The sequence below is a fragment of the Choristoneura fumiferana genome, chromosome Z (assembly GCF_025370935.1).
Source record: "Choristoneura fumiferana chromosome Z, NRCan_CFum_1, whole genome shotgun sequence".
NCBI classification, from domain to species: domain Eukaryota; kingdom Metazoa; phylum Arthropoda; class Insecta; order Lepidoptera; family Tortricidae; genus Choristoneura; species Choristoneura fumiferana.
In genome coordinates, this window is record NC_133472.1 from 7751009 (window position 1) to 7766403 (window position 15395).

The 15395-nt window shown below is 36.2% G+C and overlaps 1 protein-coding gene across 9 annotated transcripts in view; it reads left to right on the forward strand.

The window, feature by feature from the left end:
* Positions 1-15395, forward strand: part of LOC141445385 (GTPase-activating Rap/Ran-GAP domain-like protein 3) — a 324516-nt gene that overhangs the window by 265085 nt on the left and 44036 nt on the right. For all 9 annotated transcript variants that reach the window (XR_012453318.1, XM_074111230.1, XM_074111249.1 and 6 more), the window contains 2 exons: positions 2741-2827; positions 10034-10115. Coding sequence is in view for 8 of the 9 variants with exons in the window: in XM_074111230.1 (XP_073967331.1) it covers positions 2741-2827; positions 10034-10115 (169 nt within the window). In the remaining variant the exon portion in view is untranslated. The remainder of the gene's footprint in view (positions 1-2740; positions 2828-10033; positions 10116-15395) is intronic.

Here is a 15395-nt window from a genome sequence, read left to right on the forward strand (position 1 = left end):
GGGAAATCTCATGGGAATTTAGTAAATATCCGGATTTTAAATTTGATTGCTAAATGTAATGAATGATTTACGCAAGTGAAGGCAAGCTATCAATAAACATACTGTGCTGATTTAAACACCTTAATTAGTAATTTGCCCTTCCCTCTCTCTTACATACTCGTAAAGTAAGTAAATCAGAATATTAGAAAGAAGAAAGAAATAAAGAAAGAAAATAATTTATTTATAACAGCATTGACACATTATATACACTGGTTAGAAAAAAAACATAAGAAGTGTGGCCGTTATAAAAAGGTCCCGGTTCAGCATATCGCTGAAGACCAGTGCTGGTTAGCACTGGTCTTCAGCTGGGCCACAGAAGAGTGAAATTACAAAAAGTCACACAAAACAGACACAAAAACAGTTACTAGACTAAAATATTAGTTGGCTGTATAACCCACGTAATCATGGCCACAGTATAGGTTAATGTATTATCAGCGGTACCTTTAAAAACGGCAGGCCCAACGATCGTAACAAGGGACAGTCTTACTGCGCATTCCGTAACCCTGACTCAGCTATTTAGAGGGCAACTTGAAGGACAAGGCTGGTAAACAAATAGAAAAACATGTTTTCATTTCGCCAAAAATTAATAACATAATCCTTTCTTGAGCTTCAGTTATTAGGCGAAATCGTCTTACAAAGATGCCTGACTTAACTGCTAGTGGGCGGGGTACGCTGGCGCCGAAGGAGTTCAACTATGTTGGAGGGGCGTCGGCGATGCGTATTATAAAATGGTAGGAAGCCAACAACGTAGTGTAGATTGACCTAAGATCCGTGGCCTTATTGTTTAACTCCTTTGGAATCACAATCGTTTTCACCACTTCTTTCTGTCATACGGTGTAGGATGAAGGCCGAAAGAGCTGGTGAGATCCCCACTGATCGTCTATTTATTTCGAAGGTTTTTCATATGAGAATGGCCTTGTCGCACAGACATTTCACATTGATGGTGCTTAGCAAAAAATAATTCGCAAATTATGAAAATTGTAACTGTTTCCATAAAACATCGGGAAATTTGTGGAAGTGGTAAGGGTATAAAACGTGCCCCGGACTGGCGAATACTGAGTTATTAACATGATAAATGAGTGAAACTAATGCCCAATTTAAAAACAGTAGTAAAACTCTAACAATAAGTATTCCCACGCAACTAGAACAGTCATGAGTGCATAGAACGACCCAGTTTTACTAGACGTGATTTATCAGAATCAGCCTATTCCGATTTCTGCAGGTCTATTTTGTATGAAAATTAGAGAGCTTTTAAAATTCCTTCACCCTTTCATAATGTCTGGCTAGATGCTAACTGCTAACGACTTGAATTTAATTAGTCCCTACAAAAAGTTAACTGAAAAAAGGGCAAAGTTTAGTACAAAAAACGTCAGGTGTTGTCAATATAAAAGCTGAGATCTGAAATTAGTCTTTGACTTTTATTGCCCTACGATCTAGTATGAACTTTTTATCACAGATGAACTTCGAATTTTTAAGTCTCCTGGAAGTGGGGTAGCATCATTAAGTATAGTTTTTAAGTAACTATCTAATTAATAGCCTCTTGAAAAACAGAAAGAGTTTTCGTATAAATTAGTAATTGTTATTAATTCAATTCAATTCCTGAATGTATAGCTCCCTCGAAACTATCGATGATTTCGCCAATGTCGAGATTAGAAATAGTCTTTCGGCTAACCGGTAGCGGTTAGCCGTTATTCGGTAGTCTCAGTGTGAGATACTCGGATGTAGTAACTACCTATTGACAAAGTACTACTAACTACTTGGTTACATTTTGACATTAAGCTCTGTGAAAGGCACAATTGATGCCCGCGACCTCCGCCTCCCGCCTGATGTTAAACAAGCAACACAACAAACCTAATAGGACTTAATTAGTGTAGTTCAGCGGAGCGCATGTCTCCTCCCATTAGCAGAGCTGCCTTAACGCTGATGTATTCGCAAAAGCCTCGATTAAACGGGACAACGGTGTATGCTCGATCAATATATTTACCCACTTTTTTTATTTGTCTTTATTTTGAAGATCGAATCTTAATTACGACGTTTGTTTTTTTAAAGCTCTCAGCACAGTCTTTAATGAAACTTTTCTATACACTAGCCAGTACGGTCACGGGCGTTAATTTGGGACCCATTTCGTGAAAAAATCCTTTGAATTGTCATACAAAATGACAGATATTCGATCTTAAGTGGGTCCCAAATTATCGCTCGTGACTGTACCTTCTATAGACAACTATATAAAAATTTGCGATTTTGTTTGTCAAATTATAGTTCGCGGATTAAAGTAGATAACCTACACAAATAGAAAACTACCATTTCAAGGTACAAAAAAATGGCGCGCGAGTAGATTTATAAAAATATCCATAATAATTACCTTGAAATTTAAATTAAATTATATTTCTAACGGTAACGGGTCGTTTCCGAAATCCCCTATAAATAAATATACAAAAATATCTCGTTTAAACATATAAAATCAAAAAAGCCAGAGTCGAGATGTCAGTACTAGCATAGTCAATCAAAAGTACAGTCGAACCATTTCACTCCTGAGTCCTGACCCGCAGTAAGCGTCATAATGAAAATAATAAATTCCCTTGTCAAACAATGCGATGTCACTTTTGTACGAAAAGGTGCCACAGTGGGTCACGATTCAATTGGTTCGATAGTACATACAGCAAAAACGCTCGTATTAAAAGTAAAATATTTTTTGTTGTAGTTGTCCGGCTCGAACGAGGCCGGGCCAGACGTTCTCATCCGACGCTACCGCCTGGAGAATGGCAACTCGCTGGGAGAGAAGGATGAGGTGAGAATATAAAAAAAAATTTTTTTCCATTCTTTTCTACTATTCCCTAGAAGAGGCTACTTTTGGGGAGTAGGTAGGTACATTTTAGAAAAAAATATATACAAACTGTACGTGTTAAATGTCTTTTTCTTATAATATTGCATGAAGTAGGTACATTTCATTAGATATTAAGAACTAGCTGTGCTAAGCGGCTAATTCAGCCCTAATTTCTCTCATTCTCCCATGGAGGCAGGACTTGAAGTAAAGTTGAGAAATGGATACGCTAGAGAACTGTAGTCCAGATAAAATATTACAATTACTACTAAATAAAACTACACTCCAAAATCATTTTTTTTTTCGCCCTTATTCAAATTTTTCGCGTGGTTTAAACGACATAGAATAGTAGATATATAATTAAATCGGACGATACAAATACCACTTTTATATTTTTACGTCCTTGATTGTACAGTCACCAGCATTAATATCTGCCACAGCGGAGCGTGCAAAAATATCTGACACGTCTTTCCGGCCCTAGAAATCCCTAGGCCCTAGAGTCGTATGCACGCTTGTTGTGTCAGATATTGGTGCTGGTGACTGTACCTATCCAAATCATGTCCAAATCAAATATCATCCAAATTGGTCCTCCAGTCTAAGCATAAGAAGGTAAGAAATATAATATAATATAATAACACTTAGAAATCCATACTTCGAATTTAGGTCTAATATTAGTTTTTTCGGGAAGGCATGGTAACGCGTATTTATAAAGTCATTTCCCAAATCGTTTGACATTTACCTACTCCGCAAACGACAGAGAAAAAAAATGTTTTTAGTTGCCCGCCTCTGTGGCCATTATTACGTGCTTAAAGGAGACGATGCGTATGAATATGAATACGATATAATTACGATTAGGTATAATTCAGGACCGAGTAAATTAATAATTTTTCATCACACTTGCTCGTAAACAGTGTCGTAACATGCAGGCTACCTTAGTTGCAACCCCCCAAATAAAACCCTCGACCCTAATGTGCTTGTCATGAAACCCGTGGTCGGTAAATGAGTCATTGCGCGTACACATTGTCTTGCCATGAAGCCCAAGGTCGGTAAATGAGTCGGTGCCCGAACTGATGGCGCTGCGCCGTGCCGCTGCAAGACTACATGGACCACCACATGCACACGCACGTTGTGACGCATGCCGAGGTAGGTAGAGGGCGACGCTGCCAAGAGCACAGCCTAAGGTATCGCCAATATTTGGAAGAATTATATTTTTTCTTTTACAAATATAAAATTTTACTTGCAAATGTGATGAAAAACATTGTATGTCGCACGGGCGGTACTAGAATTACGAACATCGACTCATTAAAGCCCTCAGTCTTCGACTTCGGGCTTCTAATAGACTCTCGTTCGTAATTCCTTATTTACCGCCCTTAAGACACAATGTACTATTCTATTATTTCGTAGTATATTAAATAAATATGCAATTATACGCGTGTTGATAAGTGTGTTGATTTTACCGCTACGTATCTATGTTAACTCATTTTTAGTTTACTTGATTACTTACAGCCTTATTCATAAAAAATCCTTAATTGAGGTTTGATCGGTCTGTTACTTAGCAGACTGATTAAGCTTGTTAGACGGTTGTCAAGAAGTATGATTCATAAACGCTTGCTAGCAGTCTGCTAGTTGTTGAGCTGCTGATAGACGGATTAGACGCGTTATGTTGGCCACCTTGACAAATCAAAGACAAAAAATGGCCAAATCGATAATTAAAAAAAAAAATGACAGCAGTGACAGCAAATTACCAGGAAAAAAAAAAAAAGCGAGATGTTTGTTTTCCCGCCATTTCCGATCCGCATGTTTATGTTGTGCAAAAAGCCATAATGATGTTAATCATCCTTATTTTTTTTCATATTTATTGTAAATTTATTGTTGCTAATTTAGAGGATTTTTAAATACAAATTCCTGAAAATAAATTTTCCTGTTTTTTTTAATCTACGTAGCCCTGCCTTCACTATAAATATCTTCGGTACTTATGGTTTTTTGCTCTAGTCAAAGTCAGCTGTTCAAACTTGTGGCGGCCATTTTGTGACTTAGCAGAGAGATAAAGGAGGGTCTACGGTCCTCTAACTTTAGCAGAGCCTTGATCGACTGATTAGCGCTAACAGACGTTTATGAATCATGTTTTTTAGCATCGGGCCTTCAAGGAGCCTTCAAGGAGGCTCTAACTTTTTATGAATAAGGCTGTTAATGTTTACTCAGTTCCAGCTAAAAAATATCCATGTGAATACCTATATTGTTACTACTCGTACTGTGAGTAATGTGTGCGGTTTCCAGAGAATGGCTACACCTCTTTGGTTTATCCTTCTTTTTTGAATAACAGCTCTTACAAAGCTGTGGTTGAAATGTTCATAGGTACCAGACTTACACAAAAGTTAGGGGAAAATCATTGAAAATATTCACAACCTTTGAAGTCGCGTAAACAAAATATGTCGATGCTCTGTTGGCAGTCAAGTTTCCGTTAAAAGGAAGTAAACATAATCTCGAGGGTTCGATCAAAGTACGAATCAGGTACTAAAGTAAATTGCTAAACGTAGCAGCGTTCACATTTCTATGTCGCGCGATTGCCTGACGTGTAAATTTTATGTTTCATTATTTTTCGATCCTAAAGTCAGATTTTCACAATACGAGTAAAATCATCTGAGTAACTATAGATTGCGGGGTTACCGACTACTCAGTTAGAACTTCTTCTTTATAACGGATTATTCAAGGCCCCCCAATATATTGCTATTCAGATGATTTTACTTGTAACGTTGAAACCTCGCTTGATAGAGCCGTCTGATTTTTTTAGTCAAAATAGAAAATTATTGGAACTGGAAATAGTTATTTGTTATGCAAGGCTGGAAAGTAACTGTTTGGCACGAGTGCTTATATTGAAAGCCGAGCGAGCGAAGGATTCTAGGATTGAACCACTAGCGAAGCGAGTGGTTCAAAAGAAGAATCCTGAGCGTAGTCGAGGGTTTCAAAGGCAAGAGATGCTAAACAAGTTTACAGCCGAGCGGAACACACAATTTTTCACCTCACAACAGCGAGATAAATAATAGGTAGGTAAATGGAAGAAAATAAATTGAACAATCTTATAAATCAGTTTCAGATTATGCCAGCTAGCTTAGGCCAGTAGCTTTTTCTAAATCACAGAAGTCTCATCCCATGGAAATATCTCAAAATACATCCACGTTCTTGTCTCCATAAAACGAGGGTATTTCGAAATCCAAGTAAAAGTTCAGCTTTCTAGATCCAGGGTTTGGGTTAGACGTTGAAAAATAAGTTAGACAGTAGGTACTTTTTACATTTATTATGCAAGTAGCTAAATTTACTTAAAGTTAAAAAATAATTATTACTAGAATTGGTAATATTGACAGTGTGAACTTTATTCCCTCCGGTAGGTGCGTTCTGAATTTGACCAAATACCAATCTACCTATTTGTCGTTATTTTTTGGGAATAAAGACGAAAACACTTTTGTAATAGAACAAAATGTAAATAAATGTTATCTATTTTTTTTTGGTATTAATAAATAACAACAATAATAACAAGAATGAAAACACTAACGCATTTATATTAATGAAATAATTTATGACAAACCACGTTTCAGAACGTGTCATTGTGCTTTTTTTTTCGGGTGCGTTTCCGAATCTCTTTTCATTCATCATTTGATATCTACTTTCTTCTTGATTGTTCTATTATAGACGTATTTTGAATAATTTCAGAAAACTGAAATGACCTTTATTTTTACTAAATAAATGTTTAGTAATAAGAATTAAATAACAGATTAATTAACAGATTTAAATATTACTTCAACAATGTATGACGAACTTTCTTTGTGAATGCGTCAATATTCAACGCTTACTTCCTCAACCTCGTATCTACCCGAAATGTATACAACAAATCAACACTATTGTACTTAACATAGAGATGATTCTAAAGCAATTTTATGCGGCGAGATACGAGGTTGTGAAAGTAAGCGGTCGATTTGTATTTTTAAGGGGGCGCCCGTTCACGATAACGTTCGAATTTCAAAAACTCTTTCCAGCCAAGAGGATAAAAAGCGACACTCCACGCAGATTTCTAAGGATAAAGAAAGCTTTTTCGAGCTAGTGAGGTGAAAATTGATATCCCACTAATCCGTTTCAATTTTCTTTGTTTTCCTGAATATGGAATAGAATAGAATATTTATTTTCATAGAATAAGTAGAGGTACATCGGTGTTCTTAGGTGGTTTGTGGCAATAAAGTCACTTATTCTGCTATTTGTACTGTATTGTATTCCGATCCAATTTATGACAAGCGTAAGAAACAAAGACGCCATTACCCCGACCATAGATATTTAATGATGTGAAACCTAGAACCTATTGCAAAATAATAACGTCTGATTTTGACGAAGATTTTTCAAATGAAAAATAAATATTGAAATCAAGTGAATTTTGGTGAAAAAAGTGATTAGACATCTAGTTAAAAGACACGAATTATAGATAAATCTGTTATTGATTCGATCCAGTGGGTGTTTATACAAGAATTTGGATGAAATCGGTTTGTTTACTCTTTTAATAAATTGGATAGGCATAACGTATAAATAATATACTAGCATGCAAATATTTGGGTATTATTAAAACGGGTTCCCTTTATCTTGCATAATATCGATTCTCCGAAAGACACTTCGCTTAACAGGTATCTCATATTTTTTTATAGCCGTATGATACTTTTGCATAATTATAACTTTGTATAATGATCAGTTCGAATAATAGCCATTTCTCAGAATATTAAATAGCAGAACACTCTTATCGCCGAATATACTCCTGCAGAATATTAAATAGCACAACATGAGTATCGCCAATTTTTATATGGCATAATGGAATAGCAAAATACTAGTTTGGACTATTGTCTTTTCACGGAATTTTAAATAGCGCTGACTTTAACATGACGCAATGACATAGTTAAAGGAACTAACAGCTACCATAAAAATAGGTTAAGGTTAAAGTAAGGCCAGCAAAGTAAGCGCCGCGTGCTGTAACAGCAGCAGGCAAAGCGCCAGAATAGAACAACAGCTACATAGTAGGTTGGGTTAGGTTAGAACTGCGACCACAACAGCGCGCGAGCCAAGCGAGCGAAGCGAGCGTGCCGCGGCAGCGGTCGGCGAAGCGCCAGAACCTTACTGCTGCCAATAAATTGCTTTTTATTATCCTTATGCACAGTAATATTATGAGATGTGTTTTTCTGTGTAGATCTTAATTAGTTCATTTTTATTAAATCTGTTTAGAGGTAGCTCTATTAAACTTTTAGGTAACTTATTGAAAACCTTTATGCACATGCTAAAGAAGTGGTTTGAATATAATGATATCCTACTTAGAAACGTGGTCATAAACCAATCGCCCAGGATTTCGTTGAACTCTTGTTGAATTACTAGCAACTGTTTTAAATATATAATTTATGAAGTTAAAATTGTGATTAGTCTCGCAAAATTAAAAAAAAAAAGATTCTAACAAGTACTCCACTGTATTCAGAATAAAAGGATATCAACTGATATCAAGGATTATGATTGGTTTTTTGGAGTCTTTTCGTAAGTATTTGTTATTTCAACTCTAAATTTGTTACTTTTACGGGTATCCCGTGAAATCAAGGACTAAATTAGAAAGGACTTTTTTAATGAATCCTAGATATATTTACCTCAGGATTACTCATGTGTTTTTATTGTTAATTATTTATGTTGGTATCTAAAAGCTAAGTTCAAGTGATACTAAAACTCAACATTCATTGTTATTTGGTTAAGAGCTCTCTACCGCCGCCTTAAAGCAAGCGTTAGAATGTCGCTGAGCGGTCAGGGCCACAGGCCGTTTACGAGTTTGTTTGTCTCTCACCTCTTCACTTGGGAATCGCTTAAGTACTAACGCGAATCAATAACACTTGACAGTAAACCCAAGCAAACGTACGAGGTGTGTAAAACTCGATAGGTATTCGAACGTGATCGAAGTGACAATACAAGTAGGTACACAACAATTTATAGCGCAAGAGCTTTGAATAAATTGTTTTGAATAAAAATAAGTGGATAAATTTGAATGGAATTCGGTGTCATCTTCAGAGTGACACAACCGTACACCATGCTACCAGTTGTTAGACTCACACACAGTTGTCAGTTGTCAGGATGGGTGTTGTTGTCAGTTGTGTTGTGTTGTTGAGTCTAACAACTGGTAGCATGGTGTACGGTTGTGTCACTCTGAAGATGAGCTCTGGTTGAGTTCGAAACGCGTCAGTGTAGTGTGGTGGTGGTGATAGATGGGTTTGTGTGATTTGTGTGTGTTCTTACAGTGTGGAGGTGGAGGAACTGCATGAACACGCATATTTTGCATAAGCTTAGCTATCGTAAGGTCGCGGGTGAGCAAGGAAATTATTTTAGTTCATTGATATGGACCTCCGCAACGTAACGCCTGATTCATTAAATTAGCAACCTTTTATCCCAATATTTGGTGGAAGAATCAGGATTTTATATGCAGAATAATCGCAAAATCTTAATCGCTAAGTGCACAAAGACATTGATATTTTGCTTGGGTATTTTTGTGCAATATTTACGAACATCAGAATGTGACTTACTAACTATTTGATTGAAATGTAATAATGACCTGTGAATATGAGCTAATGAAAAGCTAATGCGGTGAACCAGGTATATAATGTTAATTGAGCATTTCATTATACATCCACGAATGTCACATCCAATTGACATCATTAACTGGTAAAGAATTTTTAGTATATTCAAAATAAACATTCAACATTGACTCAGTGAAAATTAAATTCTGATTCATATTCAGCACTTATTTATCCAAAAAGCAAACTTCACGGACTAATTTCAAGGAAACGTCTTTTAATGGCCAAATATTTCACATTATTGCTCCTGATTTACTAAGCTAATATTGCGATAGTACACACTTCGATGATTGTATATATATTAGAGCAAACGATATCGGTCCAGAATTTAGCTGCTTGGAATAAAGAAGCTAACAGAAATTGAGAAAATATGAATTGGTAACTCGTTATGTAGATATTTAGTGAAGCTTACAGATGGTCAATTCACATTTCCTCGACTATAATACTTCAATTAAGGCAATTCAATTAATGTAATTTCAGTTGTCAATTTTAAAAACGCAGAACTTGCTGCATTGGAATGAATTTATGTTTTTGTTTTCAGCTGTTTGGGCCCCATAATGCGCCGGTGTTGGAAAATCCGGAGTTTCAAACAAGATGGTACTTCAAGTACTTTCTGGGAAAAAGTAAGTAAATTATTACATTACGTAAAATATATTTTGAGCACACAGAACATTCTCGTTCTAAATTTCATGTTGATTTTTCACTTTGGTACTACAATGGGTAGCAATTCAACTGTTTTGATAATTATTACATTACTAAAGTTCCTTCGTCTTATTTACGTAACCATCTGAAATTACTGTACCTGCCAGTAACTGTGTAGGTCAAGTGTGTATCACCGCACATCCCTACAAACAAATGCCATGGCAACGCATACGTGAACAAGCCAAAGCGTACGCCATGATAACCACAGACGGACTAAACAAATGACGGCACTAATTACTATACGTTAAGCTTCATTTAAATAGAGCGTAAGTATAACCTGTAAATTCGTTACGTTACTACCTTAACGGGGCGCGGAGCTCTGCGTCAAATAAACGATCCAGCTATTTACATACCAAATTTCATCCAAATACATCCACCCGTTTCAGCGTGAAGGAGTAAGAAACATACTCACTCACTCACTCACAAACTTTGGCATTTATAAGATTAGTCATCAATGGGTGTGCATTTTAATTTTATCTCAGTGGATACAACAAAATCTACGAACGTACTTAGTTGGTGGAAGCCGTTGTGCCAGCCAAGCCAAAATTTTTACTTTATTGTAAGCTTCCAGGCATATATACTTACGCCTTGGGAACACGAAACAAAAAATATATAACGTGAGTTGACCGATGCAAAATAAAATTATGTTGGATATAATTGCTACGAGTAAATGTCAGGCTTAAAATAGCTTTAAATTATGTCTCTGGAATCATATGTAATATAATTTTGAAAATTAATACCAATGATTTTCTACATTAATTCTGGGTAGGAACTGATATCAGATTGGAAAATGATAGCTTTGTTAGGTACCTATGTCGTATCGCCTGAAACTGAAATCCACGTGAAATATAACAAAACTTTATCGTGATCATTATTTGCTGTGTTTATTAACTTACAGTGATATCATTGATAACAAGTACCTAACTTAGGTATAAGTCTCAATTAGTAAGTAACTTCAACACTATCTAACGAATGCAATATAATTCAAAGTCAAGCTATTATGAATGCTTTGGATTCGCGGAAAGAGAATGTAATTGAAGGGAAAAAGAAATGACAGAAACATAAAAAGCATTTTTTTAACGGCACGGACCGTTCCACTTGAGGGAGCGGGTCAGCAGAGCCTACAATCAAATTTAAAGGAATTTCCACCCGATCGCTGCGAAAGGAGAATGTTACAAACAAAACAATTTTTGATACCGGATTAAAATGCTGCATAGCAGTGACGCAGGGTCTAAATTTAATATGGGAAAATAAATAATTGGCGAGGCTATATTATTGTAAACCCGCGAACTGGACGTAATAAGGTCGGTTATTGTCTCTGTCCTAAAACGGCGCAGCTCGAAAATGTTCCCTATCCATTTAGACAGCATAGGAATATTGACAATAGAGATTGGGTGTTGTCGATAAAATTATCGATGTTTACTTCTGACTGATGTGTGTGTGTTGAGTTGAATTTTTATCCCTTTCCTTCACGAAATAAGAAAGTAAAAAAAAACCATGAAAAATATTTTGCGACCTGACTCACTTCCGTGGCATGCGATTGGTCAAATTTATTTTACTAATACATTTAATAATAAATCACGCCGTTTTGCTATTTAACAATGCAATAACAGCGCAGTCGATGGAAAAATAGTTGATTGTATTTTTTTTCCAATAAACTGGTAAAAAATCATTAAAGGAATTACCTAATCAGAAGTTTAACGTCTTCACCGCCCCAGTCATCTATGTCAATGGAATGTCTCACGCGCCACGGTCATCTTCACATGACCGACATTCAACTCGAAATTAATCCTTCTGCAATTGAATTAAAAATCAAGTTGATTAGTCACTGGGTTTTCTGTGGCGTACAGAGCACATCACTTTGTTTTTTGTAGCGGTGAATAGGTTAACTATCAAAAAATACTTAATAAATTAAAAAAATCAAAACCCGACTGCGTTAAAAATACTATAAAGAAGAAAACAAGAAGTGGACGTAGTGGTCTAGAACTCTGTTAAGTAGCTAACTTAAACACACACTTAAAACAGTCGGGACCCATTTGAATCTCGACCAGCTCAAAAATTCTAAGTACAATCAGCGTCATATAGTACGTAGCAGTCAAGATCACCAAATACTTGGAATCATCCAAATAGTCATTAACATTGACCAAATCAAAGCAATCAAATTGCTCAGGACATCCACCGTGTTCAAATAAATCGGAGCACGCACATCACCACTGGTAGCGTAGCAGCCAAAATATCTAAAAGTATGGGGCACACTAGAAAACTGAGATTTATTTAAAAGGTTTAAGGTTTAATCTTAAAATTGAGTACTTGGAATAAAAAAAAATAAGACACCTTTTGGCGCCAAAAATCCGTCATTTTGATTTTTTAAGAATTTCATGTACCCAGTGTCACTCGCGTCATTAGGACGAATCCAATGACGTACCTACCATTTATCAAAATCAATTCATTCATATTACGAGAGGACATATGATTAGACATACATACAATACATACATATTTACATACATACATACGGGTCAAACACATAACCCTTCTTCTTCGCAGTCGGTTAAAAACAACTTTCCCTCAGGTTTATATCTCACAATTACTGTCTGTTTTCCGATTCGTCAATATTGTTGTCAACTTTGAATAACGTTATGTAATAGGTACCTATCTTTGACCTATAAAGGAGGTATATCGATATCACCGTAGCTGTGCTGCGCCCATCACTTTAGTGCTTACGATTCCTGAAGAAGAGACATGTAGCAATAATTTTCAGTCGTGTTGAATCTATACATATTCACATAGAGCTCATTTTACAATGCTATATATACGTCTAGAAAATTTGACACCTATCGTTAAATAGCGAAACTAACTTGACAATCTTGACATTCTTGTCAAATTAGTTCCGCTAGTCATGGTGATGTGGCGCTACGTAGCTGCACAATGAACTCTCAGCGATATACATATAAAAGTACAACGTTGATTTAGGGGCTGTTTCACCATCCATTGATTAGTGTTAAGTGACGGTTAAATGTGCCGCCGTCTTCGTCTATTCGAACAAAACAAATAGAGATAGCATCACATTTAACCGTTACTTAACACTAATCAATGGATGGTGAAACAGCCCCTTAAAGTTCTAATTAATGTTGCCGGTTAAAAAGTTATTACCTTTTTTTCGAATAGAAGCTAATGACCAATAAGCGCCAAGATTTCAAAGTGTGTGTCCAATGTGCATATGCGCATTTCCGGCGACACGGGTTTCGGCACAAGATGAAGCTTTTGGCAGTTCCATTGTTTTTTCTGTTCCGTGGTATTGACTATCACTATGACATATGGTGATAGCACTGTCATGTGCATAGAAGTATAACAAGCATAGAATCCGCCTTAAAATAGAAATTCAGGAACTGCTTTCGGTCTCGTTCTATCTTATGACAAAAAAAAATGTTAGAACGAGATAATTTATTTACTCTTTGTTTCATTTTTATAGTTTGTCACAAGATGAACAGTCATTTGGTTAAAATTACACCCGGTCTAATTAAAAATACTTTGCTTCAAAGTCTGACAGTTTGTTTATTGGACAATTTTAATTGTGCGCGTGTTCATTGTTTATGAATTTCAAATGGACACGATTTTAATTGTGCGCGTGTTCATTGTTTATGAATTTCAAATGGACACGTTGTGATTGCAAGGTATTTTAATATTTTTTCAGTAGTTGAATTTCACATGAACATATACGTAGAGAGTGTGTGGACTTGTGGTATAATGTCTTGTGTGGTTGGGGGCTGCAACTCGCTCCCATTCTTCACGGCAACGAAATAACCAACAGCTAGGTACTGACTTTCCATCGGTAAGTTTTTTCAAACTATTAGTCGAATGTGAGCTGAATAGCGAATATTAAATACTTAAATAAAGATATTGCTGAATCACTTTGTAGCGGAAATCAGAGACATTATGCTTGTTAAGTTCACTCAGAAGAATTATCTATTTTGAGGTAAGAGTTTTATTTTAAGTAGTGACGATATTTAAATTTATCGTCGTTGAAATTGATTGAGTCACATCACTAGGCAGAAAAGGAGTAGTGACAACCTACGAAATTTCGTAACGTCTTTTATATGCGTATCCTTCTTTAACATATCAGCAGACTTCATAAATCAAAGTGAACCAAGTATATTGATTTCAGTTCCTATTTTAGCTTGGTTTCTATGCTTGTTATACTTCTATGGTCATGTGTCTTTTATCTTCGCGCTCTTCTCTTTGGGATCTTAATTAAAAATTAAATTACAAGAGTTTTTTTTACTTTCCATATATTTTTATAATCTCACGTTGAAATCGACCATCAATGTCATTGAAAATTAGGGCCCTATACAACCGTTGAAACGACGGCCACAACACCGCGTTATTCTCAAAGTTACTGCTAATCTAATCATCCCAACACTCCTACTACAAAGTATCACTAATCCAAGTGCGCTCCAGTTTAAAGACTGTCAACTATTTTGTTGCAACTTCGTCCTCAATTTCCCTGTGTGAGTACTTTATAGTTCCCTAGATCAATGCACACAGTGTATACACAAATTATATCGCAGCTTATTGAGTTAGAAAAGGATGTCATTTGTTTTATTATTGTACCAGCCTTTTCCGCGGCTTTGGTCTCGTATACTAGGTTGACAGGTAAATTAAAATTTCGAGCGAAGCGAGCACGCACACACACACATTCACAAACTATCCTTATCTTACTTATATAATAAATGCGAAAGTTTGCGAGTATACGTGTGCGAGTGTGTCTGAATGCGCGCGCGCGCGTGTTTACGTGTGTATGTACGTGGTATGTTTGTGTGTGTATGTGCGTGCGCTCGTAACTCCTTCACGCTAAAACGGCTGGACGGATTTGGATGTTTTGGTATGTAGATGTAGATGTAGTTTATAAAAGCAGAGACGCAAAGACTAATAAAATAATAATTTTAACTATTTTGGCGTATGGCTTAAGTACCATTTCGATGTTGGCGACCACGAGCGGGTCACGCGACCCACTGGTTAGTATTAATTAACACAAATCTAAGCGGTGGGTCGCGCAAGGCCACAGTTGTGAGTTGCTGTTGCTGGTCGTGTTCGTTAAAATCGAATGTTATCTTTAAAGTGTGGTGTAAATGCTATCGCACATTTCTAAACCGCAGTCTCTAGCAAAAAACAAGCTAAAAATAATTTGTCCCGAGCGGAAA